Raw genomic sequence first — 20,553 nt, forward strand, 5'->3', positions numbered from 1 at the left:
GTATTAGTAACTTCTAAAACATATCTGGTACCTCACTTATTCTGGGCTGGAAAATGAGTTACAATGCATGAAATGGAAGAGACTCAAGTGAAAGCAAAAAAACTCACCACAGAAACAGGTGTAAGTATTAGGAACATGTGCAGAAACATTCTGACAGGCAGGGCACCTCCAACCACTCTGGCCATCTGTTAAGAAAAATAAGAGGAAACCAAAATAACTTCCTTACAAAAGCACATGTAATTTTTAAAAATTTTAATCTAAAGGAAGTCATAATATTGAAGCAACAGTAGTTGTTTCATGTTATCAAATCAGGCATTTAAGAAACAAAATCAGGGTGTCTGGGTGGCTCAGTCAGTTGAGAGTCCGACTTCAGCTCAGGTCACGTGATCTCATAGCTTGTGAATTCAAGCCCCGCATTGGGCTTGCTACTCTCAGCATGGAGCCAGCTTCGGATCCTCTGTCTCCGCCCCACCATCCCGCTCCCCCCCCCGCCCCCCCCCCCCGCTCATGCTCTCTCTCAAAAATGAATAAATATTAAAAAGAAACAAAATCAAAATACTGAATGCTTTGCTTAAATACTGCATTTGGGCTTATATTTATAAGGACTTTAGATACGGTAATCAAATGGGTATCCATTTTTTTTAATGTCAATTGAGATATAATTGACATATAGCCCTGTTTTTTTTTTTTAATTTTTTTTTTAACGTTTATTTATTTTTGAGACAGAGAGAGACAGCATGAACGGGGGAGGGTCAGAGAGAGGGAGACACAGAATCCGAAACAGGCTCCAGGCTCTGAGCTGTCAGCACAGAGCCTGACACGGGGCTCAAACTCACAGACCGTGAGATCATGACCTGAGCCGAAGTTGGCCGCTTAACTGATTGAGCCACCCAGGCGCCTCACATATAGCCCTGTTTAAGATATACAACATGTTGATTTGATACATTTATATACTATAATATGATTACCATCATAGCATTACCTAATACCTGTATCATTTCACATAATTATCATTTCATTATGTGGTAGAAATGTAGCACTATTTTTTTTTAACTTTAAAAAATTTTTATTTATTTATCTATCTATTTATTTATTTATGAAGGAGAGAGAGACAGAGCGTGAACAGGGGAGGGGCAGAGAGAATGGGAGACACAAAATCCAAAGCAGGCTCCAGGCTCCGAGCCGTCAGCATAGAGCCTGATGTGGGCTTGAACTCACGAACCGCGAGATCATGACCTAAGCTGAAGTCAGACACTTAACTGACTGAGCCACCCAGACACCCCACCCTTTTTTAAGCAATACTTTTAGTATTAAGGTAAACATTATCTAAATCTTGGCTTGAGAAAAAAGATAAAATATTTGAGTACATGCAGGAAAACCCAGATATCTTTTTTTTTTTATTAGATTTTATTTTTAAGTAATCTCTATATACCACATGGGGCTTGAACCCACAACCCCTGCAATCAAGAGCTGTATGGTCTACTGACTGAGCCAGCCAGGTACCTCGAGATGTCTTAAACTATAGAAGAGTCACAAATCAGAAAACATGTTATTAACACATTTACACTATCCACAAATAGCAGTATACTTTGGGAAAAACCCACAAAATACTATGGAGAAGATATGTTAAAGATAATGCAACTTTAACACCCTAGGGGTAAACTAAACCACTGCTTCCAAAACAAAACAAAACAAAAGAAAACAAAACCCAACAACTGCTTTCTATAAATTTTCTAAAGCAAACTATACAGGAAATGTTTTCTATAGTTGCTACTTAGATAAGTTTTCAGTTAATGTGACTGATTTTGTTCTATTCCAAATATATTTTAATATTGTTATGTTAGCTGGTTTTAAAAATGTCTTTCCTTTTTTAAAATTTTATTTTTATTTTTTAAGTAAGCTCTCCACCCAACATTGGGCTTGAACTCATGACCCCAGGATCAAGAGTTGCATGCTCTACCGACTCCTTAGCCATTTAAGATCTATAGCTTAATACTGGTCATCTGAAACATGTTCAAGGCAACATAGCAGATAAAATATTCAAGAGGAATTAAATAGCTAGGTTAAAGGGTCGCCTGGCTGGCTCAGTCGGTGGAGCACGTGACTCTTGATCGTGAGGCTGTAAGTTTGAGCCCCATATTGGATGTACTTAAAAATAAAACCTTAAAAAAAAAAAGGCTAAGTTTTAAACCTGAATATATCAAATAAGTGAGAATATTCAGAAGAGAGAAATGACTGACCTGCTTGAGAGGCTGGAGACCTTGCCCATTTCTTTATGCAGTTCAAATGAAACACATGATAACAGCTCTGACAACTCCACACTGGCGCTGTGACGCGAACCAATTCACAGCACACCATACACTCATATTTTTCTGTAGTTAGCTGTTCAATTAGAGAACCTGTTTAAAAAACCAAACAAATTAATTTAAACATAGAAAAACGTTCCTTACTTTAGTCAACCAAGGATGAGAAAGGGATTTGAGAGAAGAATCCAAACAGAGAGGTTTTAAGTATCTTGTCTGATTCTGAGTAAGGTGGTTGTTCAGTGTTTGGGGCCAAGAAAGAATAGGAATATACTGAAGGAGAAGACTTAGAAAGTAGACATTCAGGTGGGGATTCCCAAAACTGAGGAAACATTCCCAAGAAACTGCTCAGGAACCGATGGAGTATCCAAATGCCCCTCATGACACAGTTTAAGAAGCCAATGCATTGCAGCACCTTACCTTGCCTCCTCTGAATCTGATCCAGATCCATGGATTCAGGCTAGGAAGGGGCTCATGAAGGTGCAGTGGTCAGCTGAAAGAAACCTAAGCCTGCACAGGTTCCAAGAACCCAGGGTGGTAACATCTCTCCTAGCAGTTGCCATGAAAGTCTTCAGTTGATCTACTCAACAAAGGTATTATTGGTGTTTACCACAACCCTATGGTAGGGTTACTAGACTAAAGGAGACACAGAACTTGGCTTCAGAAGCCCAACATCTGCTGAGAGAGAGCAGTATCATGGAATCCTCCTACATGTTTTCCTTAATACCATCACCCACTTCCAGACTTTTCCTTAAACACAATCTCAGCAAAGCCTTTCTAGATCCCAAGTATAGTCAGGTGCTCTTGGAGAGGTGTGTGTGTGTGTGTGTGTGTGTGTGTGTGTGTGTGTGTGTGTGTGAAAGAGAGAGAGAGAGAGTGAGAGAGAGAGAGAAAGAGAGAGAGAATTTCTTTTTCAGTCCATATTTTTAGCATTTACTTCATAACACTATTTTATTTGTTATCAGGTCCAAATAGGTTATAAGAATAAAATAACTAACCTTGAATGCACCATGCCAAGTGCTGTGCTAAAGCACTTTATGCATAAAGTGCACAAGGAGGGGAGGGACAGAGGGAGAGAGAGAGAATCCCAAGCAGGTTCCATGCTCAGCACAGAGCCCAACGTAGGGCTTAGTCCCACAACCCTGGGATCATGACCTGAGCTGAAACCAAGAGCCTGACACTCAACTGACTGAGCCACCAGGCACTCCACAAATTTGCATTTTAATCACTCCATAATTTTAGCTCTCTTCAGATTACTTTGTCCGATTTAACGTCAAAAGAAACATAGAACATGGGGACTTTAAGGTCTGTGAGGCAGGGCCAGAGCCTTGCTCACTGTTGTATTTCCAGTGCCTGGCCTTTAGCAGGTATGCTCAGTAAATATTTATTAAATGAATGGATGAAGAAATAAATGAGTATCACCTACTCTGTTCTACAACTTCTCTCCCTTAAAAGTTTCAGTAAAGTTTCTGGGATAGTTCTTTTGCTGTCAGGAAAGTCTGGAATAAAGATTTTATGTAGCTGATAAAGGAGAATCTACTTGCTTTAAATAACATATAAACATTAACATAAAACTTAATTATATTATAAAAACTGAGGAACCAGACTTTCTTAAAAGCAGGAATACCCTATCTTGCATAGGTAACATCAGTGAATAACAAAGTTAATTATATTTTCTACCAGTTAGCACAGTATGTGTGGAAGATTCTTAAGGGTAAGTTAAGTAAGAGCTCATTAGAAAGTGAGATTACATTTGAGTCATCTATATACAAGAGCCTGACTGGGGCAGAGGAATAGTTTGTAAGAATTACATTGGAGACACTTTTTGTAGAAAATGCCTATTGACTATTCCAGAGCAGAACTGAGAGAGAAGTAAAGGACACAGGGGTGCCTGGATGGCTCAGTTGGTTAAGCATCCAACTTCTGATTTTGGCTCAGGTCAGTGCAGAACCTGTTTGGGATTCTCTCCCTCTCTCTGCCCCTCCCCTGCTTGTGCTCTGTCTCTCAAAATAAATAAACAAACAAAAAAAAAAGTAAAGGACACAAAAAAGTAAGTGAAGTTTGGAACATACACGAAAGCCCTATGAGAGACTATTGTTTTGATTTTTACCCTGAAGGTTGTCTTTTTATTTTACTGTTTCTCTTATTCATTAAGTTTACGGCTTGTTAATAAATAATTATTGTTTTATATGTGATGTTTCTAAATCTAGCCACAGTGAAATTGACCACTAGGATGCACACACATATAGTGGTGTGGGAACAACTGCCAACTTTGAGTAACCCACAAAGCTCTACCAAGCCCTTTCTAAAGGCTGTCTCTCTCATATCCCATGTTCAATCTGACAGTAAATCCTTCTGGCTCTACCTTCAAAATAGATCCAGAATCCAACCCCTTATTAGTATGGCCCAAACCACTATCCGTTCACCTGGGATTATTAAAATGGCCTCCTAACTAGTCTCCCCTATTTCTGTCCTTGTTCTACTTGTCTATTCTCAACACAGCAGCCGGAGGGAGCTTGTTAAAATGCAAATTAGATGATGCCACTCATGCCCAGAACTTGCCAATGGTTCCTCCATCACATGCTTGTAAAAGCCAAAGTCCTTACGATGGCCTTCATCACTTCTGGGTCCTTATGGCTATTCTTCCTTCCCTCTGAGAACACAATGGCTGCCTTCCTAGCCCCAGACTGGCAGGCATATTTCTGCCTGAGGATCTTTACAGTTTGTTGTTCCCTCTGCCTAGAATACTTTTCCCTAGACATCAACATAGCTCAGTCCCTTAGTGCCTTCAGGTGTTTACTCAAAATGTGATCTGCACAATGAGGCAGTCTCTGGCCATACTTTAAAAATTTGAAAACCACTTCCTCAACATTCCCTATCTATTTTCCATACTATTTATTTTTTCTCCACACCACTTGAACCTTATAGATCATATATTTTACTTATTTCACCTTACTTATGTCCTAACTCTGTACATAGAATGTACACTCCCTCAAGGGCTGAGGTTTTTACCTATAGCGCTGCCTGGGACATAGTGAGCACTCAATACTTGTATGAATGGGGGCGCCTGGGTGGCTCAGTTGGTTAAGCAACCGACTTCAGGTCATGATCTCACACTCCATGAGATCCAGCCCCACTTCAGGCTATGCTGACAGCTCAGAGCCTGAAGCCTACTTCAGATTCTGTGTCTTGCCCTCTCTCTACCCCTCCCCTGCTCATGCTCCGTGTCTCTCTGTCTCTCAATAATAAATAAATGAAAAAAAAAAACTTGTATGAGTGAATGAAAAGAAAAATAAATATAGCAAAAGGTTCCAGAAAGATCTAGAAACAGTATAATCCTTTCACTAACAATACTTCGGTTTTATCCAAACATGTTTAACATATGTAAAATATGGTAGTGTCCTAGAACAGCTCTGTGCTGATCAACTATTACATTTCAGGTCCAAGGCTCTTGTCTGCTGGATGCCAGCCCCGGTCTGACCACTGGCTCTTTTTCAATCTAAACCCCCTCCCACTAGGGCTTCCCCATAATTTCTCAGCCATAACTGTGTCTACTCTATACTTCTACTTTGAGAGCATATCAGTAAAGATTATTTCCCATTGAAATAATTGGAAGAACAAAGAGACCTGATTGAAGTGTTAACTGACTACAAACTTTTCAGATGCACCAATAAATAACTTAAAAAAAAAAAAGGTCTAAAACAATACTAATTTGAAAAATCCAAGAATACACTGTGATTATGTAAAAATAATAATCATATATATATGGCATTTTAAAAAACAGATGCACAGTGAAAATATATAGGGGTAAAATAATATCTGGAATTTACTTTAAAATATATCTGCAAAAATAAAAAGGAACAGATAAAACAAATGAGAGGGGCACCTGGGTGGCTCAGTTGGTTGAGAGTCCAACTCTTGATCTCGGCTCAGGTCACGATCCCAGGGTCGTGGGATTGAGCCCCACATCTTGGCTCCACACTGATCATGGAGCTTGCTTGAGATATTCTCTCTCTCTCTCCCCCTCCCTCCACCCCTCTCCCCCACTCACCTCTCTCAAAAGACAGAAAGACAGAAAGACAGAAAGACAGAAAGAAAGAAAGAAAGAAAGAAAGAAAGAAAGAAAGAAAAGGAAAATAGAACAAAAGTTTAAAACTGATTAAAAACTTGTATGAGTGAATGAAAAGAAAAAAAAACATAGCAAAAGATCTTCAGACTAAAGGTGAGTTACCTACTAAAGCAACTTTATTAAGTTACCTCATTAAATGTGAGGCAGCTGTTTTTAAAATTCTCATACAATATAAGCATGGTCAACATGTTCAAGGTGGTTTTGCTGAGTCTGAAGCGTATGTCAGATACCATGTTTATTTATGTGAGTCTGAAGCTTGTGGCAGAGCTTAGGATCTGGAGGTAAGAGTTTAGAAGCCAGCACAGCACAGAGGCAGTGGTTGAGAGAGCAGTTGTCGTCTCCCAATGAGACATTATCAAGTAAGAAGAACAGAGGGCTGAGACAAAGTCCTAGGAAATGCCAACATTTAAGAAAGAGGTGGAGGAAGAGAAACTTGAAGGACACACGCAGGAACAGCCAAGAACAAGGAGGACCAGAAGTGTGGGGTATCAAAAAAGTAACACTTCAACAAAGACTCCTTCACATCAAACTCAAACGGAAGCCCAGGATAATGAGGACTGAAATACATCTGTCTGCTGGCTGTGGCAAATAGGAAGGCATTAATGACCCTCCCAGTAGCTCTCTGAGTCAGTGGTGATGATGGCAGAGGACTGAGAAGTGAATCAAAACAGGGAAAAGGAAACAGGGTTGGTGACTCTTTTTTTTTTTAATTTTTTAAATGTTTTTATTTATTTCTGAGACAGAGAGAGACAGAGCATGAGCAGGGGAGGGGCAGAGAGATGGGGAGACACAGAATCCAAAGCAGGCTCCAGGCTCTGAGCCGTCAGCACAGAGCCTGACGTGGGGCTCCAACACACGGAGCGTGAGATCATGACCTGAGCTGAAGTCGGACGCTTAAACGACTGAGCCACCCAGGCGCCCCAGAGTGGTGACTCTTGATTAGACTGTAATGGAAGGAAAGGAAACACTACCAGGAGGCCACATGACGGGAGTTTTTCTTTTAGAGCATAGGACAGACTTAAGAAGAGCTTTAGGCTGAGAACTTGCAATAGCAGATGTGAAAGGCTGATGGAAGGAAATAAAGGAGAGTTCAAAATGAAAGAAAAGAATAGGCAGATTTCTCTGAGTTTGCCTAAAGGGAGCAAAAAGTTGAGAAAATTATGCCTGATGATCTCATAGGAGGCAAGGAGGTCCACTGAGACTGAGGTAGATGAATGGCAGGAAGATCTGAACAAGACTGGAAAAGATTTGGGAGTACTCTTAGATGAAAATGGGAAGGACAGCTGACCAAGGTCATATGAGGGGAAAATAGGCAGTATGGAAAGTCAAATGAAGTTGGAGAAATCACTAAACAAAAATATTTACTGAGAACCTACTATGTGCCAGGCATTGTTTAAACACTAAGGATATACAGTGAACAAAACAGACAAAACTTTTCTGCTCTCAGGAAGTTATTATCTAGTAGGGGAATATGATAAACAATGAAAAAGAAGTAGCATCATCAAACAGTGGGAAGTACTTTGGAGAAAAATAAACCAGTAAGGGATGGGGAATGCTAGTAGTGGGGGGAATATTATAGATCTAAACAGGATGATCAGGAAGACTTCCCTGAGAAGGTGAGAGAATCTTCCACAGCACCAAATCTGTACTACTGTATGATTTCCTGGAACAGCATCCTGTTATCCAGATGGAGCAGAAAAGGTAGACTGCAGCATCAATCCAGGGTGGGGATTCTGCCAAATGGCTTCTCAGAAGGATAATACTTCAAAAGTACAATAAGGCCCAGCCTGAAGAGGGAATAAAGAAGGATAGATGGCTGACAATACAGTTAGTGGGTGTAACAGACTGAGAGAACCAGAAGGACAGGAGGTTATGGTCAGAAAGTAGTAGCGGGTGTAGAAGTATAATGAAGGCAAAGGTCACTGTGGTTGAGAAGATCAAAGAATATGAGGATGGTATAATCCATATGATCACTACAGTCACCCAGACAAACAGCAGGATTTATAGTAAATCAGTAGTTCTCCAATCAGAGTTACCAGGAGGCTTGTTAAAAAATAAGATTGCTGGGCCCTATTCCTAGAACTTCTGTTTGGTAAGTCTGAGGTGAGGCACAGGAATATGCTTTTCTAACAAGCTCCCTGGCGTTGCTGAGGACTGCTGCTCTGCAACACTTTGAGAACCATTGGGCAAGAGGAAAGATATAGGCTGGAGGCATTAATAAATGAGGGCTGGGGCTGGGAGATTTGGAGGCTAATACATGACAACAATAAAGAGACAGGAAGGTGATGTAGCCAAAAGGTGATATAGCATTAAGTTCAAAGGAGCAGGGATTTTGATACAAAGGTAGAAAAATAATGGTTCACAAATGACACTGATGGAGGAGCACACTCCTCTCATCTTCCAGAAACTAAGGCAAGTGGGATAAGGAAAAACAGCAGGCACTGAAAGGCCGTAAGGAAATGTGGTGAACTTACAGAAGGCCACAGATTAATTAGGAAGCGGAGGAGAAACTTACTAAGGATACAGGGGATCTTGCTACCACAGAATGAGGGCTACAGACAGCCTGGAAGAATAGAAGCAGTGCTAGTTTCTCTCAGTACAGAATGCGAGTTAGCAAAGACCACCTGCAAGCAGCCATAGAGACTTTAATCCTTTCTTTCCATTCCAATCAAGTTTTTATATCCACCACTCCACCAAAACTGTCTTATCAAGACCAATAACTCTCAGTGCCAAATCCACCAGTCAATATGCAGTTGTCATCTTTCTGGACCCATCAGTAGCATTTGGCACAACTGATCACTCCCTCCTTGAATTTCATTTTTAGTTTGGCATTTAAAACATGGTTCACTTCCTAGTTCAATTGCTACTTATTCTCTGTCTCCTTTGCTGGGTCCTTACCTTCCAACCTTTAAACACTGAGTTACAGGAAGGCTCCATCCTCAAACTTTTCTTCTCTAACTACACTCACATCTTAGGTGACCTCCTTTAGTCTGTTAGAGGACTCCATGCTGAAAGTTCCCAAGTTTACATCTCCAGTCCAGATCTCTTCTCGAATTCTTAACTCCCTACTTAACCAAATTATCTATCTTTCCTGAATGAGGAGTGGACAAAACATATCCAAACTTTTCCAACAAGAAAGACCAAGAAAACTTTTCCAACAAGAAGACTAAGACTAAAAGGAGACTAAGGAGACATGATGACTAAACGCAACGTGGTACCCTGGACTGGATCCTGTACCAAAATAAGGATGTTAGTGGAAAAAAATGGTGAAATCCAAATAAAGTCTACAGTTTAGTTTATACTACTGTACCAGTGTTAATTTCCTAGTTTTGACAAAGGACCAGAGTTGGTTATGTAAGATATTAACATTAGACAAAGCTGTGAAAGATATATGGGTATTCTCTGTACTATTTTGCAACTTTTCTATAAATCTAAAATTATTTCAAACTAAAAAGTTTTGAAAACAAACACCCTTTCCTCTCCCAGGCTCACACTCCAGTACATGGCAATTCTATTCGTTTTTTGTTTTCTTTTTTTTTTTTAAGATTTTATTTTTTAAGTAATCTCTATACCCAAGGTGGGGCTAAAGCCTACAACCCAGAGATCAAGAGTGACTTACTCCACTGAATGAGCCAGTCAGGTGCCCTGGCAATTCTATTCTTTTATGTGATTCAGACACAAAAGTGTTGGCTTCATCTTTGACTCCTCTCACTCTCTTGGAGCAAACATCTAGTCTATCTGCAAATCCTGTCAGTTTTATCTTCCAAATACATCCAAAGTCTAACACTCTTACCTTTACCAACACTACCACCCTAGTCCAAGTCTCCATCATCAACTACGTCAATTGCTCCAACAACTCCTAACTTATCACCTTGCTTCCTTACAGACAATTCTCCACACAGCTGCTAGGAAGATCATGTCATCCCTTTTCCCAAAACCTTCCAGCTGCTTCTGATCTTAATCAGAACCACATCCAAGGGCCTCACATGATCCAGCCCCTGTGATTTCTCTGACCTCCTCTGCTGCCTGCTTCTCTGTTGTTCACACCCTAATCTAAACTTGCTTCTTCCTCTGCTGGGTACACTTTACAGAAAGCCACATGGTGTACTTGTCTCATCAAACAGACCAACATATCTAAACTAGCGTCCCCCTTTACTCTGTCCTCTTAAACTGCTTTATATTTCTTTTTTAGCACTTACCCACAACCTGACGTACTAAATATTGGTTTAAGTGCTCTCTGCCTGCCTTCCCTACCAGAATGTAAATCTCACTAGTAGTGTATTCCCAGTACCTAGAACAGTGCTTGGTACATAGTATTTATTCTATAAATATGAATAAAGTGTTTTCAAGAATATGTGGGGATGTGAGGCCAAGAGAGATTTGTTAGGCAAAACGCTAAGATGGCCTCTAAGATTCCCACATGCATACAGGTGTGCATGCCCTATATAATCTCCTCCCCTTGAGTCTCAGTGGGCCTGATATAATCAGGTGAACCCTTTAAAAAGAGTCTAGGGATCAGAGAAAGAAGTCAGAGAGATTTGAAGAATCTCTAGCAGATGTTTTCCTATAGACCTCGAAGAAGATAAGTGCCATGTTGTGTAGAGGGCAATGTGGTAGGGAATTGCAGGTGACCTCTAAGAGCTGAGAGTGACCCTCAGCCAATAGTCAGCAAGAATAGGGGACCTCACCCTACACCCATAAAGAACTAAATCCTACCAACAACCAGTGAGCATGAAAGACCCCATGCCTCAGATGAGGTTTCTCCCTGGCCAAATTTTAGACCTGTGAGGCTCTGAGTAGAGAACTAGGCTAACAGATACACAAACTCCCGACCCAAAGAAACTGTGACATAATAAATTTGTGTTACCTCAAGCCACTACATTTTTGTGATAATTTGTTATGAAGCAAAAGGAAACTATTAACCAGCCTTAAGAATTCGAAGACAACACTAGTATAATGCTACCTTTGTTCATACACAAGTTGAGGTCCCAAGAGGAAGGACTGCCTAGGGGAGCAAAAGAGAACTAGAAGTACTATAAGCCAGGGTAAAAACAATCCTGGGTAGGTGGTGACTTCATGTGTTGGGCTGGGCTACGTACATTAAACTGGAGGGAGTGGGCTACGTACATTAAACTGGAGGGAGACCAGATGGTAAAGGTCCACAAGGACAGCTACAAGAACGAAACTGTTTAGCCTGTACGAAATATATACACACTCAAGGCAAAATGAGAGGTGTCTTCAAATACTGCAAAAAAGCTGATTTGCAATGAGGAGGTGGGAAACTGGTGAGAGAGACTGGTTGCTGTGTTGCTTCAGAGGACAGAACCTGAACCAGGGGATAGAAAGTATTTACTGGAAAGAAGTTTTTAGTTCAAAATAAAGAAGAACCTTCCAACAGAGTGGAATACCTATTATGTTCTAAGAGCTATGTTAAGCAATAGGGATATAAAAAACAATCTTTGCTTTCAGGAAGCTTACAGATTAGTGGTGGGCATCGACATATAAACAATGATGGCTTCCAGTGCTAACTGCTATAACGGAAACGTGTACGTTTAAGGGAAAGACATCGTAGGGCTATTGAAGATTAATGCCATCTGTGGAAGTAAGAAAGGTTTCCTGGACATGTGGCTAAACTCGCTATTAAAAAATGAGTAAGAGGAGCGCTGGGTGGCTTAGTCAGTTGAGCATCCGACTCTTGATTTCAGCTCAGGTCATGATCCCAGGGTCGTGGGATCAAGCACTGTGTCAGGCTTTGCACTGAGCATGAAGCCTGCCTGGGAGTCTCTCTTCCCCTCCTTTTGTACCCCCCTCCCTAATGTGTGCACTCTCTCACTCTCAAAAAAATATTTTTCAAAAGAGCAATTTAAAAAGAGTAAGGATTCATTAGTGAATCAAATGGCAGACATTCTAGAAGAAGAGAGCCATATATACAACAGCAGGGAATGATGAAACAACATAGAGTACAGAGAATACAATGTGGTGGGGGGGCTGATGCAGCATAAGGTGGGGTGGCTGGGTAAGGAAGAAGCCAGAATCTGCATGTGGTGAAAACAAGTGAACAGAAATAAACAGGGGAGTGACACAGTTCAATATGTATTTTAGAAAGACCATTCTCTGATGCTGGTGTAAGAGATGGACTGAAAGAGAGAAAATGAAGATGGCAAGAATGGTTAGGACATTTTGCAGATGAGCAGACAAGAGACGATGCAGGCTGGAATAAGGAAAGGCAGTGGAGATGTTACCATCCCTTACCTGTGCTTTTATATTAAAAAAAAAATCTTGTAACCAAACATCTATAAGACCCACAACTGCATTTTAAAAAGCCCTTGCTAAAATTCTTTATTAAGAAAAAAAGTTCCGGGGTGCCTGGGTGGCTCAGTCGGTTAAGCGTCCAACTTCGGCTCAGGTCATGATCTCACGGTCCGTGGGTTCAAGCCCCGTGTCGGGCTCTGTGCTGACAGCTCAGAGCCTGGAGCCTGTTTCGGATTCTGTGTCTCCCTCTTTCTCTGACCCTCCCCTGTTCATGCTCTCTCTCTGTCTCAAAAATAAATAAATGTTAAAAAAAAAAAAGAAAAAAGAAAAAAGTTCCGTATTTGTATTTGCTTATAATATAGAAAAACTAAGTAAGTGGTTACTTACTGGGGAGGGGAGCAAGTGGTGGTAAGTCCCAGGCAGGCAGATGATGAACAAAGATAGAAAGAGATGTTTCATTTCATACCTTTTTTTTTTTAAGTTTATTTTGAGAGCGTGGGGGACGGGGGCAGAGAGAGAGATGGGGGTAGAGACAGAATCCCAAACAGGCTCTGCACTGTTAGTTTGGAGTCTAACGCAAGGCTCAAACTCACAAACTGAGATCATGACCTGAGCCGAAATCAAGAGTCAGACACTTTGACTGAGCTACCCAGGCATCCCTCACTGTATACCTTTTAATATTTTCTAGCTCCTAAATTGCATGAATTTATTATCTATCAAAACAAAACAAGACAAAACATTTCCACTATCTAGGTAGATTTACCTGTGTGCGTTTCCACATTCTTTAGCACGTGGTTCTGTTTGCCTCGGGGGAAAGATGCTACTTGAGGATCCTGCCTCCTTACAGCACATTTCTCTGGGTCAATCCTTCTGGAAGACTTGTTGACAACTGCCAAATTCCCATCGTCACAGGCAGATTTTGCTGGCCTTTCATTAAGATTATCCTTTGGAATGGGTGCCATGTTGTTTCTGGGTCCGGCATTTGTATGTCGTTGGCCCTCTTGTTTTAGTGGATTCCTACCTGGTCGTGGCCTAGCCCCCTCCACTTCCCAGGGAGGCCTTTTCTGTGGGTATCTTCTTTGCTCACTGCGTCTGGCCCCATACCCATCCGATACTCCTTTCCTAAAGGATGTGTCCAAAGAGTCAGAGTGGATAACCCCCACAGGTTTGGTATTTTCAGGTCCAGCATCCTCTGATTTTGTAGTCATTCTGTTACTCCACTCACATTTGAGTTTTCCCTTGACTTTTGGTCCTCTACCATAGCTGTATATAAATTGGGCTGCTTTTTTGGGTTTTGCTCCTCTGGGATCTGCACCAACAATTTCCTTCTCACTCTCAGAAGGGCTGTGCTCTCTGGGGTTTGTCCCACTCTCTGGCCTGGCCACATTTTCTAAGCTAGCTGCATCTGAGGACTGGTCAGTGAGATTCTGGACTTTCTTGACCTTGGTATGTTGCTTTTCACTCCTCAATTTCTGCCAAGGTTGATTCTGAAGGCCATGGCTCTTGAGTAATTTGTTAGAAGTAGAGGACTGGAAAGAAGTTTGTTGACTCTTAGGTTTGCTTCCCAAAAGATAACTGTGCTGATGAATACCAGAGATGTCATCATAAGAGACTTGCCTGGAAAGGTGACAAGGAGGTGGTGAACTGTAATTTCTTCTACCAATCCTATTAGAATCTAGTCTCCTTTGACTCCCACAATTTAGACCAGAATTTTTTCTCTCCTGAGGAATGAACTCAGCAGCATCCGTATTGAATTTAAAAGTACCTAGGACATAAAAAAATAGACACGCCAGTAAAGAAATTGTCACCCATGAAACCCACAAGTCCCTAGGCCATATCTAAAAGTTATTTTCCTAAGGACTATATAAAACAGGCCCTTATTAAGGCCTACTTTTCCTGTTAATGTGATAGGTTCAAGGTGCTTGTGGAAGACTGACCATTCCATGTCCAGTAGCTTCACCAATAGCCACTGCTAAGAATTGCTAAGTAAACGGGGCACGTGGGTGGCTCAGTCAGTTAAGCCTCTGACTTTGGCTCAGGTCATGATCTCGTGGTTCGTGGGTTTGAGCCCCACGTTGGGCTCTGTGCTGACAGCTTGGAGCCTGGAGCCCGCTTCGGATTCTGTGTCTCCCTCTCTCTCTGCCCCTTCCCTGCTCATGCTCTCTTTCTCTCTCAAAAATATGTAAACATTAAAAAAAAAAAAACCTGCTAAGTAAAACCGCTCATCTGAGTGATCAGGCATTATTATTATTATTATTTTTTGAGAGAGAGGGAAAGAGCAAGAGCAAGAGAGAGCAGGAACAAGCAGGGGAGGGGCAGAGGGAGAGAGAGAATCTTAAGCAGATCCCACAGATATGGGGTTCGATCTCACAACTGAGATCATGACTGAAATCAAAAGTCAGATGCTTAACTGAATGAGCCACCCAGGCATCCCTAGTATTATTATTTTTATTGCTATTATTATTATTTTTAATGTAAGTTCTCTGCTTTATGTGGAGCTTGAACTCACAACCCCAAGATCAAGAGTTGCATGCTGAGCCAACTGAGCCAGTCAGGCACCCCGATAGGCATGATTTATACCTGCATTTGTTTTATAAAAAATTTCAGGTCAGCATACAGTTCAGGGGTGAGAATCAAACAGCAGGTTCCATGTGGTCTTTCAAAACTCTAAGATAGCATTGTATAATATCAAGCAAACAGGCTTTGGAGTCAGACAAAATCAGTTTGAAGTCTGGTCCTCCAACTGATGGTATGAGCTTAGGGATACTGCTTTTAGCCTTCATTTCCTCACCCATGACAAAAGATGACAATACTATTTCAAAGGGTTATTGTGAAATTTAATCAAAATTTCATATTGATAGTACTTAACACAGTGAGTACATTAGTTTCCACCTGTTCCCTCCAGGAATGTATTTTAGGTTTTCCATACATAACCTTTATGATACGGTCCAGAATCTGAGTCTCAAAAATTAAGCATATGCCTCTTCAACCCACTCATTTTTTTCCCTCAAGATGCTTCTTTGTCCCTGAAGCCCAAAGACTAAATGATTTGCCTAAAGATACAAAACTAGTTAGTAGAAAAGCCAGAATGAGGGGTGCCTGGGTGGCTTAGTTGGTTGAGCATCCGACATCAGCTCAGGTCATGATCTCACGGTTTGTGGGTTCAAGCCCCGCATTGGGCTCTGTGCTGACTGCTCAGAGCCTGGAGCCTGCTTCATATTCTGTGTCTCCCTCTCTCTCTGCCCCTCCCCTGCTCACACTCTGTCTCTCTCTCAAAAATAAACATTAAAAAAAATTAAAAAGCCAGAATGATGTGTAGCATATAGATCATACAGCTGACCCTTGAACAACAGTTTTGAACTACAGAAGTCCACTTATACATGAATTGTTTACAGTACAGTACTGTAGATGTATTTTCTCTTCCTCATTTTTTTCATAACATTTTCTTTACTATATTGCAAGAGTATGTAAGTATATAATATATATATCATGTAAAATCTGTGTTAATCAAATGTTTATGTCATTGGTAAGGTTTCTGGTCAACAGTAGCCTGATAGTAGTTAAGTTTCCGGGGAGTCATAAGTTATATGTGGATTTTCCCACTGCGCAGGGGGGTTGCCATCCCTAACCCCCACATAGTTCAAGGGTCAAGTGTACTATGAATCAACAAAGCCTGGAAGACATGTGTTTATGTACTTGCCCATCACTTATGTCTGTATGCAAGTAACTTAATCCTAATTTTTTTATAAGGAATGGAGACAGTAATAATCCCTACATCCAAGAGTTGCTATGAAGAATAAAGCAAGTTAGTAACATATATACAGTGGTTAAAATAGTGCTTTAGTGTTGCTGTTAGGGCTACCGAATATCTAAAATACACAGACCTGACACAAATGGGTACAGTACTGAGCCTGTGGGTTTCAGGTTTAATAATAAACCCTAACATTTATTAGGTAATTAACATGCGCCAGGCACTATTCTAAGCACTTTGCATCTATTGACTCATTTAATTCTTACATTTCTGATGAGAAAACTGAGACTGAAAAAGTTACTTGTCAAAGACCACAGACGTGTTCCAAAGCAGACTCAAGATTCCACCCCTGGCTATATGGCCCTAGAGACCACACTCTTACACTACACTGTCAGAGTTTGGGTAGTGGATACCATAGAATCACATACTCAAGAACTGAATGAGATCATAAAGGTCATAGCGTAACCTTTCACTCAATCCAGGATTTGTCCTGATGGCTTTCACACAGGCAATTCTGGGGGTGGGGTGGAAGGCCTTACAAAACAAAAAGGGGATTAGACAAATTCATAAGGTGGCGAAGGAGATGTTTCACAAACATAAGAGAAAACATAAAGGTAAGAATGGGAATATTAGACCAAATGGGTGTTGTATAGTCCTCTCCTTCTTGAAGAAACAAAGTGGGAGAGGGGCAAAAGAAGCCAGTAAAGTTGTGCAGAATAGCTTGGTAAAGGATGGGAGGAAGGTGTTCCATGTTAAGCTGTAAGGAGTTGATGCAACTACAGAGTCTAGATAGGGCAGCACCTATTCATATACAGTATGTGTTCCATTAGACATGAGGTAGTAGGTAATGTCCTCAGAGAGACCCTTAAGAGACAGGAGGAAGGGGAAAAGGGCACATGAATCAGTAAACTGCACCCAAGACACAAAGAACTGAGACACTCCCCCTTTTTTTTCTTAGTATTTTAAGTAGCTAGAAGTTACTTGGTAAAGAGGATACAAGTGGTACCCTACATTCAAGATAACACAGCAGAATAGTTAAGTGTCCAGCAGATGAGTGGAGAGGAGTAAGGGGAAATCCAATAGATTATGAAGTCCAGAAACAAAGCAGACATTGGAGAGTCTGTCCATGGGCAGAAATATATCCCTGAACTGCTCTATTTGAGGACAGAAGTGGGCAAGAGAACTAAACGCTGAGTGGAGATGGGGGTGTGGGCTAGAGATGATGCTAAAATAAGAACATGGGATAGTTCTTTGGACTAGGGGACTTTGCCACAGTAGATGGGGAGGAGGTTGTAACCTGGGGCAGAATACAGGAGGCCAAAACTGTAACTCACAACAAATCCCACCCATTCTGGCCTCAAACACTGACAGGTGTAGAAATGGGCCAGAAGTGAGCCTGAGGATGGGAAGATCAATGGATTCAGTTGAGGATCTGGGGGGAAAAAAACGTGTGGGAGAATGACAAAACACCAGCCTAAAAAAGTTCCTATCCCCCAAGATGACTCAATACCTAAATCAGGACTAGGGTTTGGAAAACACATTTTTTTTTTTTTTTACTGAGACCCACAGTAACAAGTACATTTTTCCTGCCACCCAGTACACAAATACATATATATTCTTCCTAGTGCCCTAACATTGGTTAAGTGGCAGTGACTCACTCAAATCAGTGAGTCTTGAACTAAGACTACAAACCACATGCTGCAAATTGCTGTCCTGTTTTTCATTAAGAGTGGGTCCTGAAATCAAACCATTGTAATGGGTGTGACAAGTATTTTTTCAAATAAAACAGAAAATAGAGCATACTGCAGACAGCAAGGAAAAACATTACTTTCTGAAACTTTTGGTTCGCTTTTGTATTTACACGTGTGCACTGAGTCGCGATGTAAAGTTTGGATAACAAAGACCTAAAGTACATCTTGAAGGAAATGGAAATGGATGTTACATTTACAGCCAAATGAGGGTGTTTTACACACAGAGCTAACTCCAGGAGAAGCTAGCTAACAATTACGGAACAGGTACAGTACAGGGCGGGAGCCTTCACAGGAATTAACATATTCACTCCCAACTGATAGATGAGGAAACGAAGACTCAGTCACATTGCGAGTCTGTAGCAGTCTGAGATTGGAAACCACTGATGTCCGGGTCGAGCCCGCTCCGCTGCCCCAGGAAGCGCCAACCCGCTACGCATGGAGAGCCCGCCATCGTCACTGGCGGTGACTGGGCCGCCGCCCGCCTTCTGGAGATCAGGGCGGCCTCTGCCCCAGTAGGGCCGGGCTGAAGGCGGGACGCCCACATCGAATCGCTTGGCGCTGGGACAAACCCGCTCTCCCTGGAGACCCAGCTGCGGGGACTTCACAGCCCAGTGGTGAACGGTCGAGGTCTCGATACCCACGACGCGCGTGGCTTGGCCCTTCCGAGCCACTATCCCCAGCCCTAGTACGCGCCACTCTCGCGATATGAATGGCCGGGCCCCTAGGATTCGTCACTGACCCAGTTTCCGCTCCCTGAGAGGGGCCCAGTCCCGCGCGGGCCGGGACAGTACCTGAGACAGGAGGCGCCTCCGCCATCCCGTGCCGCAACACCTAAAGCGAGCCCTGCAACCTAGAAAGGGCTGTCACCCGGTCACGTGCCCTCGGCTTCCGGCGCCGCAAGACTAGTCGCCTCTGCGCGCGCGGTGGACAGCCACCGAGGTTGCGCTGCCTGAGTGAACTGTGCGGTACGTCGGTGACGTCAGACACAAGCGCCAGGCGCCGGCCTACAGTCCTGGCTGTAGGTAGTAAAGCTCGCGCCGGGTGCGGGAGCGTGCAGGAATTTGCGTAGTCATTGTTTTTCTTTTTGAGATTCGCGGTGCTCTCTTGCTACCATGCTCTGTTGCCCTGGCACCCAACTAACTTCACATGGCCTGCTGGAGTCAACTCAGACGTCACCTTCTTACCTAGAGTAGTTCAGGTTTGAAGTTAAAAAACAAAATCCTGCTAAGTAGTCGCAGGGGAATGTGGGGGAAAATAACGTGCAAAACAAACGATAACAAGGCTAATATACAGAGAACTCTTACAAAGAACTTCTAAGCCAAAAAGCGATATAAAAACCATGTGTTAGAAATGGTAAAGGATTTGAACCGGCAGATGACAACAAAATAAGATGGATACTGAACATAAAGGGGAAAGTATGGAGGCGCTGATAATTTGTAAAGTAACAGCAGTAAAAAAAAAATTTTTTTTAATGTTTATTTTTGAGAGAGAGACAGGGAGGGGCAGAGAGAGAGACAGACAGACAGAATCTGAAGCAGGCTTCAGGCTCTGAGCTATCAGCACAGAGCCAGTTGCGGGGCTCAAAACTCATGACCTGAGCCTAAATTGGATGCTCGGATGCTCAACGGACTGAGACACTCAGGGGGTCCGAAAGTAACAGAATTTTAAATGAGCGTGTGGAGTTTGTTTTGTTGTTGCATTACTAACTAGAACATAACATTTAAGTGTGAAGCAGCTGCATTTGTAAAGAAAACATGAAATAGATTAATTCACATGTGGGTTTTTCTGTTTGCTTTTTTTTACACTTGATCTTAGCCAAAAGACAAGAAACGATTTTTAAATTTTATTTTAGAGAGAGAGTGTGCTAGTGGGGGAGAGAAACAGAGGGAGAGAGAGGATCTTACCAGCATGGAGCTGACCCGGGGCTGGATCCCATGACCCTGGAATCATGACCTGAGCTGAAATCAAGAGTGGGACCCTAAACCCACTGAGCTACCCAGGAGCCCCATTCACGTGTTTTAATACCTCCTGTCTTAGGCATTGCTTTAAGTGCTGAAGGTAGATGGTGAAAAAGACGAACATGGTCCCCACCCTCATGAAGTGCATTATCTAGTAGAGGAAATTAAAAACTAAATAATTTATAAATTAATAACTTGTAGAATAATTTCAAATTATGTTAGCATTGTGAAAGAAATAGGCAGGGTAACAGTGATAGAGACTTAATGGGATCTGCTCCAGAAAAGGTGGCCAGGATCTTTGAGGAGAAAGAAAGATGAGAAGGAGTAGCTAGCTAGCTACATGAGGATTCAGAGAGAAGGAATAGTATGTGCAGAGGGTATGAAGAAGGAAAGACCTTGAAGTGTTCAA

General features: G+C 41.9%; 1 protein-coding gene across 2 annotated transcripts in view; it reads right to left on the reverse strand.

Annotated features, from left to right (window-relative positions):
- The window catches only part of NFX1 (nuclear transcription factor, X-box binding 1), a 72,698-nt gene extending 53,549 nt beyond the window's left edge, over nt 1-19,149 (reverse strand). For both annotated transcript variants that reach the window (XM_015073344.3, XM_015073349.3), the window contains exons 1-4: nt 18,978-19,149; nt 13,448-14,449; nt 2,241-2,399; nt 108-185 (exon numbers count right to left, since the gene is read on the reverse strand). In XM_015073344.3, the coding sequence (XP_014928830.1) occupies nt 108-185; nt 2,241-2,399; nt 13,448-14,449; nt 18,978-19,002 (1,264 nt within the window). In that variant the 5' untranslated portion in view covers nt 19,003-19,149. The remainder of the gene's footprint in view (nt 1-107; nt 186-2,240; nt 2,400-13,447; nt 14,450-18,977) is intronic.
- Between the last annotated feature and the right edge of the window lie 1,404 nt (nt 19,150-20,553).

This window comes from Acinonyx jubatus, chromosome D4 (genome assembly GCF_027475565.1).
Source record: "Acinonyx jubatus isolate Ajub_Pintada_27869175 chromosome D4, VMU_Ajub_asm_v1.0, whole genome shotgun sequence".
NCBI lineage: Eukaryota > Metazoa > Chordata > Mammalia > Carnivora > Felidae > Acinonyx > Acinonyx jubatus.